The 8794-nt window shown below is 45.2% G+C and overlaps 1 protein-coding gene across 1 annotated transcript in view; it reads right to left on the bottom strand.

Annotated features, from left to right (window-relative positions):
* Positions 1–122: 122 nt before the first annotated feature.
* plekhh3 (pleckstrin homology, MyTH4 and FERM domain containing H3) overlaps positions 123–8794 on the bottom strand; it is a 53415-nt gene continuing 44743 nt past the window's right edge. The window contains exons 11-13 of the mRNA XM_066698518.1: positions 8105–8593; positions 7033–7224; positions 123–3061 (exon numbers count right to left, since the gene is read on the bottom strand). Coding sequence (XP_066554615.1) covers positions 2933–3061; positions 7033–7224; positions 8105–8593 — 810 coding nt within the window. The 3' untranslated portion in view covers positions 123–2932. The remainder of the gene's footprint in view (positions 3062–7032; positions 7225–8104; positions 8594–8794) is intronic.

The raw sequence follows: 8794 nt of genomic DNA, 5'->3' as shown, positions 1-8794 counted from the left end.
TGTAACATATAATATGGAAGTAATTGTGCAGAATACAACACACAATTCAAACATGTAATGGATCCAGTCATTCTGCTCCCACACCCTTGCATTCAAACCATGAATCAGAGATGACACCTGACTTTTCATTGGTATAATGGTGGGGCTTTATTAATTACACTTTTCGTTTTTCAATTATTGCACATCCGAGTTTACCTGTACAAACATAGTGCAACCTACTATACATATATAGAATGAAAGTACCATGCAGCATACAAACAAGTTAAATAAAATGCTTTTCTTTTTTAATCTTTTTTTTTTTTTTTTTATTAGTTACAAATTGAGCTTTTAATGACCGTGATAAAAAAGCTGCCTGCAGCTTTAACAGACACGAGCAGAAGGCTGTACAATGGCAGAGCTGTGTAACAGCAGGTTCAAATCTTTCTCCTGAGAAAGATCTTCATAGGGATGTGGGTGCTTTGGCTGCGAGACTGAGCGTACGGGAGCAGCTGAAAGGGGTGCAGGCGGTCGTGAAGTTTGGCGGGTAGCTGTACTGAAAATAGGGAACAAATGTTGACCCGGAGTTCACCAGACAAGATTTGTTGGCCTTGGCCTGTGGTTAGAGATGGAGTTTGGAGTTTATATGGATGAGGATGTGCCAGAGCAGACAAACGGAGATCAACAGGGTTGGGCTCACTAGGAACACTAGGACACTAGAGCGCTCTGGACAGTCCTTATTTTTTTTTATAAGCCTCTTGAGGGGGAGAAGAGGATCGTTTTAGGTTGCATTAATAACACAAACCCCCTATTCTTTGGTCCTACTCAGTCATGTTTGGCTATCAGCCTTGGTGAGAGATCTGCAATAGCTATTCCATATCAGTGGCATAAAAAGAGAAATGCTTAGTTATCTGCAAAAGTACTAAATACTAATGGTATTAATGCAGTGATAATATGTGACCAACAGAGGGAGGTAATTAACTTTAATATTCCCATTTGGACACATCATAAACGAGTGATTTTATCTTAAAAAATGCTTAAAAAAAAAAAAAAAAAAAGCTTTTTCTGTGTGTATAAGCAATTATAAAAAAACAAAACAACATAGGTCCATATTATAGACAAAGTACAAAAAAAAGCAGGAATACAATTAAATATTTGTACAAAAAAAATATCCATTATTGTTTCAACTCACCAAGTCACAACAGCACCTTTTACATAATTTAAAAGACATAAAAACAAAAACAAAGGAAGATCAGTAGATGAAAGACAGGGCTTTTTGTCTCCTTTTCAAATGTTGAATTTGATTAGCGGTTTTCTATAATTTGAATAACGTATAAACAGTCTACTGATAGGGCATTTCACAGTGTAACATCTTACAATTGTGCCCACAATGACCTATAATGTGTGATAATCAGCTGTACGACTGTATAATTGTGGATGTATATGTATAAATCCTACCTTAGAAAACTGAGGTTTAAACTGGCTTACTATATGGACACTGGCATGGTTTTGTTAGAACTGATTCCACCACCCAGAGAGAGCCGCCCAGGGGAAAAGGTCCCAATATTAATACGCGTCAGATTCTGCATGTGTGGCTCCTCCAAAATACTTCTTCCACGGTTTAGTTTTCAAAGATTTAGACTGTAAGCAGAGCTGCAATCGAGTGTTGCCACTGAGAAGAGTCTGTCTGGGCAGGTGTCGGTTGTGCATTTCCTCGGAGTCTGAGCTCCTGTTGAGCCTCACAGAGACAGTGCAGGCCAGAGCAGACTGACTACTGGTCTTGCTTGCTATATCCTTGATGGTAAATCGCATTTGTCTATACAAGTTATTCTACAAACTGCAGCCTGGAGCAAAACTGACAGAATGTACAAACACAAAGGGAAATTGACATACCAGTATTAATATTTGAACTTTTTCCACAGACCTGGCAACCTGCAGTCCTCATTTGGCAGCAGGTTGCACAGCAATAGCTATTAGGAGGGGGGGTGGGGGGGCTCTCACTGAGGATGTGGAATTAGAGCTCTATTGTGCTTCATGACACACTGGCAAGTGCAAGATGGGATTAGCCACCCAAAAGTGTCCAAGCTGTCATTTTTCCTGTGTAGGAGTTACCAGGCTTTGTTAGGGGATTTTGTACTGGATTGTGATGCTTACAGAAATCAGCAGAAGCAAAGATCGGTTGGAGTTAATGCTGAATAGCAGGTTATGGATGGTTAAGGGGAGCTTATCGAGGAATGGATGTACTTTCATTCTGATTACATCTGGAATCAGGGCAGCGAGGTTTCCACAATTCTGTACCCAAAAGAAGAAGAAAAAGGCATTCCTTGAGTCGGGGGTTTCTTTACACTGTTAAAAACAGCAGCGTTGATATGGGTATCACTCCAGGCTTTCGTCTCCTGTGTACCATCGCGGTCACCATATTCTTCTATATCCATCTCTGCTGCTGTGCTTCTTTCATGCAAACCAACATTGGGCAGGTTTCTCAGAGTGCTGCCGCAACCCAACTGCAGTTTTCAGCCTCACCAAGCCTGACCTGGCGGTGGTGGGAAGGAGCGACTGTCAATATGCAACATCTGTTTAGAATTAGGCTTCCACGTTCAGGGGGCTCGTTACATCAACAGAGGAAGTACAGTGCAAACTGGAGTCTGGGGTGGGGGGGCCTTCAGAATTTTTCTCACAGAACTTGGGATCCCCACTCCATCGGCCCAACGGCTCCCCTTGTGAAGCTGCAGGAGGTAAAGACATCAGACCTTCATAATGCTGATGCTGGTGCTTTGCTCCACGACTGGTCTCCTGCAGGTCACCCCCCTGCGGTTCTTACAAACGTAACCGCGTAGGATGAAAAGCACTAGCAGATGAAGCCATCACTTTCTTCTCTTCTCCCCCCCCCCTTTCTTTTTCTCTTCCTCTGTTGTCAGAATGCTAGAGTTCGAAATGTCAGCATGTCCGAATGTGTTCAGACCAGGTGGGAGGGCAGTTCAAAGACAACTGGTGTGGAACAGAAGCTATCTGTGGGAGGGCCCTGTCCCTGGAGCTGGCTGGCTGCGTCAATGTAGGCCTTCATGAGCTGGGAGATCTCGTTCAGCTGTGAGGGAAAAGAGACAATGGTCAGAGATCTGTGGAAGCATGGATGGAGAACTCCCCCTCCCACTCCGTGTTCAGTTTTGGACAAGATATGCAAAGTGCAAAATGATCTTGTTGAGGCTAGTAATCTTCTATAGCATGAGTCCCTACTCCTCCTTCCTGAATAGCTGCAGTGTCAACTCATTATTGTCTCAATAGGTCAAGCTTATCTGCTCTGGTTTACACCATTTTATGTTAACACACTCTACCAACTAAGGTAGACATTTTAACACCGGAAAACACACATATACACACGCCAATGATTTTGGGGCAAGCGCAGGAGAAACTGCTCACCTGACTCGCTGACTGATCCACTCAAGCCTCCCAGCAGTGTGACTTGAGGCTTATAGTTAAATGCATTTCCATCGAAAACAGGAATACCGTTTCTAACATGAGGCCTATGTGGGGAAAAGACTTTCTCTGTGCTGTTCAGGGTGGCTCTAATAAGATTCATAAGGGACAAATACGTTTGGCATACGCAGAATTGCCTCTTTTCCGCCAGAACATATCCTATGCATAAATTGGGACTTTCTTGTAAATGTCACTCGGGGTTCAAACATGCCTCACTTTCCAGTCTAACTGAGCCCTGTCACTGCTTCTCTGACATTCCCAGTAGGATCGGGGGAGTCTGGGCGACTTCCTCTATTGAGCCCTGCTGGAGTGGAGCAGCTGCAGAGACCCTCGTGACTGCCATGACCGGGCGCCTCATATAAAACCCTGAGAGAGCATCTCTGCAGTTCGAAGGGTGACTTTCCTGGCAACGATAAATAAATAAAAGCTACTTGTGTGCCCTGAAAAAGATCACACAGAAGCCTTTGTTCCCTTTGGGCAGCAAGAAACTTTTCTGACGAGAGGAACGATTTGTTCTTCTGGAAAGGCCTCCCGGGGAGATCAGTGGTTCTGCAATTATTTTTATAACTGACATACAGTACTGTGCAAAAGGTTTAGGCAGGTGTGAAAAAATGCTGTGAAGTAAGAATGCTTTCAAAAATAGACATGTTAATAGATTATATTTATCAATTAACTAAATGCAAAGTAAGTGAACAGAAGAAAAATCTAAATCAAATCCATATTTGGTGTGACCACCCTTTGCCTTCAAAACAGCATCAATTCTTCTAGGTACACTTGCACACAGTCAGGGATTTTGTAGGCATATAGTCAATTTCGACCCATCAGTCCAGAGCATCTGCTGCCATTTTTCTGCATCCCAGTTCCTGTGTTTTCGTGCATAGTTGAGTCGCTTGGCCTTGTTGCCACGTCGGAGGTATGGCTTTTTGGCCACAAGTCTTCCATGAAGGCCACTTCTGACCAGACTTCTCCGGACAGTAGATGGGTGGACCAGGGTCCCACTGTTTTCTGCCAATTCTGAGCTGATGGCACATCTTCCGATTGTGAAGGGAAGTAAGAATGATGCGTTTCATCTGCTGCAGTAAGTTTCCTTGACCGACCACTGCGTCTATGGTCCTCAACGTTGCCCGTTTCTTTGTGCTTCTTCAAAAGAGGTTGGACAGCACATCTGGAAACCCCTGTCTGCCTTGAAATGTCTGCCTGGGAGAGACCTTGCTGATGCAGTATAACTACCTTGTGTCTGGTTGCTGTGCTCAGTCTTGCCATGGTGTATGACTCTTGATAGTAAACTGTCTTCAGCAACCTCACCTTGTTAGCTGAGTTGGGCTGTTCCTCACACAGTTTTATTCCTCCTACACAGCTGTTTCTGTTTCAGTTAATGATTGTGTTTCAACCTACATATTGAACTGATGATCATTAGCACCTGTTTGGTATAATTGTTTAATCAGACACCTGACTACATGCCTACAAAATCCCTGACTTTGTGCAAGTGTACCTAGAAGAATTGATGCTGTTTTGAAGGCAAAGGGTGGTCACACCAAATATGGATTTGATTTAGATTTTTCTTCTGTTCACTCACTTTGCATTCAGTTAATTGATAAATATTATCTGTTAATGTCTGATTTTGAAAACATTCTGACTTCACAGCATTTTTTCACACCTGCTTAAAACTTTTGCACAGTACTGTATATTTAAAACTATATATGTACAGTGAGGGAAAAAAGTATTTGATCCCCTGCTGATTTTGTACGTTTGCCAACTGACAAAGAAATGATCAGTCTATAATTTTAATGGTAGGTGTATTTTAACAGTGAGAGACAGAATAACAACAAAAAAGTCCAGAAAAACGCATTTCAAAAAAGTTATACATTTATTTGCATGTTAATGAGGGAAATAAGTATTTGATCCCCTATCAATCAGCAAGATTTCTGGCTCCAAGGTGTCTTTTATACAGGTAACGAGCTGAGATTAGGAGCACTCTCTTAAAGGGAGTGCTCCTAATCTCAGCTCGTTACCTGTATAAGAGACAAACAATCAGATTCCAAACTCTCCACCATGGCCAAGACCAAAGAGCTGTCCAAGGATGTCAGGGACAAGATTGTAGACCTACACAAGGCTGGAATGGGCTACAAGACCATCGCCAAGCAGCTTGGTGAGAAGGTGACAACAGTTGGTGCAATTATTCGCAAATGGAAGAAACACAAAATAACTGTCAGTCTCCCTCGGTCTGGGTTTCCATGCAAGATCTCACCTCGTGGAGTTTCAATGATCATGAGAACGGTGAGGAATCAGCCCAGAACTACACGGGAGGATCTTGTTAATGATCTCAAGGCAGCTGGGACCATAGTCACCAAGAAAACAATTGGTTACACACTACGCCGTGAAGGACTGAAATCCTGCAGCGCCCGCAAGGTCCCCCTGCTCAAGAAAGCACATGTACAGGCCCGTCTGAAGTTTGCCAATGAACATCTGAATGATTCAGAGGAGAACTGGGTGAAAGTGTTGTGGTCAGATGAGACCAAAATCGAGCTCTTTGGCATCAACTCAACTCGCCGTGTTTGAAGGAAGAGGAATGACCCCAAGAACACCATCCCCACCGTCAAACATGGAGGTGGAAACATTATGCTTTGGGGTTGTTTTTCTGCTAAGGGGACAGGACAACTGCACCGTTTCAAAGGGACGATGGACGGGGCCATGTACCGTCAAATCTTGGGTGAGAACCTCTTTCCCTCAGGCATTGAAAATGGGTCGTAGATGGGTATTCCAGCATGACAATGACCCAAAAGGCAACAAAGGAGTGGCTCAAGAAGAAGCACATTGAGGTCCTGGAGTGGCCTAGCCAGTCTCCAGACCTTAATCCCATAGGAAATCTGTGGAGGGAGCTGAAGGTTCGAGTTGCCAAACGTCAGCCTTGAAACCTTAATGACTTGGAGAGGATCTGCAAAGAGGAGTGGGACAAAATCCCTCCTGAGATGTGTGCAAACCTGGTGGCCAACTACAAGAAACGTCTGACCTCTGTGATTGCCAACAAGGGTTTTGCCACCAAGTACTAAGTCGAAGGGGTCAAATACTTATTTCCCTCATTAACATGCAAATCGATGTATAACTTTTTTGAAATGCGTTTTTCTGGATTTTTTTGTTGTTATTCTGTCTCTCACTGTTAAAATACACCTACCATTAAAATTATAGACTGATCATTTCTTTGTCAGTGGGCAAACGTACAAAATCAGCAGGGGATCAAATACTTTTTTCCCCCACTGTATATTTAAAAAAGTATAATTTACTCATAAAAAGAAAGCTTATAATGCTCAAAAAAATAGAAAATGGTATATTCAGTATTTACATATCAGTATGTCCCACTGTCCTGCAGTATGTTCTTCTGGTTCTTTGTGGTCTCGCTGTGTAGTGAAAAGATGAGCAGTACCCATGTTGTGACATTTTCACAACACCATTTTATTACATCACCGACCCCTTCAAGTCCAACACAAAGCACTCCAGAATCATCGATTGCCCTGCCGTTTCAATACAATAAGTAAAAGTTTGTCCTTTTGGCACGCTGCGTCAGTAACCGGGATGGGGGCCTACCTTGCTGGTTTCGAAGAGGAGGTCTCGGTCTCCAGCTGTGATTTTGAAGGTGTTGCTGTCAAAGGCTCCGTAGGAACAGATCTCTCCATAGGGGAAGCTCTCCAGGGGGTCCGTCTCGCCCTGTCTGTACAGCGACACAGAGTTCGCTGATACACCCAGCCACAGCTTCTGTGAAAAAGTGCCCGTCGAGCTCTGGGCATTGAGAGAGAGAGAGAGAGAGAGAGATGGGAGGGAAGGCTGGAGAGTTACAATCGGTTAAATCCAAGCCCTAAGTATACACTGTGGAATCCTGATGTAGCTTTTTATTGTGATTAAATTATGATATATCCTTTCAGACTAGGCCTTGAAAAGCCCTGCCCTAGGATCGAGCGATCTTTGATGAGGTATTTCCGTCAGATTGGATCTGTCGGGTCCGAGAAAAGGAACTAAGAAGGATATTGTAGGCATTTAACCACTTTTCCTGATTCTTCAAGTATCGATCCTTCAGACAGACCTATAAACCCTGTTGGACTTGTGCTGGAGCTGTGCAATCGTCAGTGGCGGTTCTAGAGTCTGTAGGGGTCCTAGGCAGAATACTTCCAGGGAGTGTGTGTGGGGGGGGTGCTGACGATGTTTTCTCCGGTGAGAGCAGCGCGGCGTGGCGTGGGAGGGGGGATCGGGGGACGTGCGTACAGTGTTTTCTCTGGTAGTGGAATTTTTCAGTTTATGTTGCGGTCGATCCTGTGGATCCCGTTTAGTTGCCTGGTTTGCCTACCCCGTTGCAACATCTCTGGCAGTCGTGCACCTACAGCACTGAAACCCGCCCAGATTGTGGCTGCAGGTATGTTATATAGAAGCCAACCCTACTGCTGGAGGACCGCTGTGTCAGTTAGTTTGCCTTCCAGACTCAGTTTACGTCTACATTCCTGAAGAACCTACACCCATTTATATGTTCAAAATGTCTGACCAGGTTGAAATAAGACAGACACTAGTCAATTAATATAACGTAGACACCAGTCATACACCAAGAGCAGGCATTGGAAACCACTGTGTTTGAGTGCTTGGCTTTGGCAGAGGGTTTGGAAGCACTCACCATGTAAAAGTCCACCTCGTAGAGCGTGCAGCCGAAGCCCGGCCAGCGCTTGGCAATGGTGAGGTAGGCGACCATGCAGTCCTGCCGGCTGTAGCCCTGCAGGCTCTTCCAACGTTCCACGATGGCACCCATCACGGCTGCCGCCTCCTCCTTCAACCGCCCCCGCAGGCGCTGGTCCTGCTCGGCCTTCTGCTTGTGGGCTGCAGTGGCCGTGTGGCTCCACAGTGCCCCCGACAGGAAGCCACCAGGGAACCGCTGGGGACAGCTGGCGGGTGGGGCGGGAGGCAAGGGGGCCAGAGGGGGCTGGGGGTTCTTGAGCGAGAGCACGGCCCTGGCCTCCACCACCTGCCCGGGGAACAGCTCCTCCAGCGGTGGGCAGGGCGCATGGGTGCTGAAATCTCCATTTGCAGCCTGCAGCCGCAGTGCTGCTAGGGACTGCAGGTCATCCTCGGAGGCGGGCAGCTGGCCCCGGGTCACCATCTCGTGGCACTGGAGTGGGAGAGAGGATGCTCGGTTACCCCGTTACCTGCACACCATCTTCATTTCTGCAGCTACTGAAACACAATGCAGGTGCCACCTTCCCTTCAGAAGATATGAATGTTAATTCTATTTTTATTTAGTGTAATGACCTTTGCAACCAATTACCACAGAATGCTTCACACAATGCACAACAAATGAAAAGCAACAATC

This window comes from Amia ocellicauda, chromosome 3 (assembly GCF_036373705.1).
Source record: "Amia ocellicauda isolate fAmiCal2 chromosome 3, fAmiCal2.hap1, whole genome shotgun sequence".
Lineage (NCBI taxonomy): Eukaryota > Metazoa > Chordata > Actinopteri > Amiiformes > Amiidae > Amia > Amia ocellicauda.
Note: the sequence above shows the minus strand (reverse complement) of the source record. Positions and strands in the feature narration are given on the sequence as shown.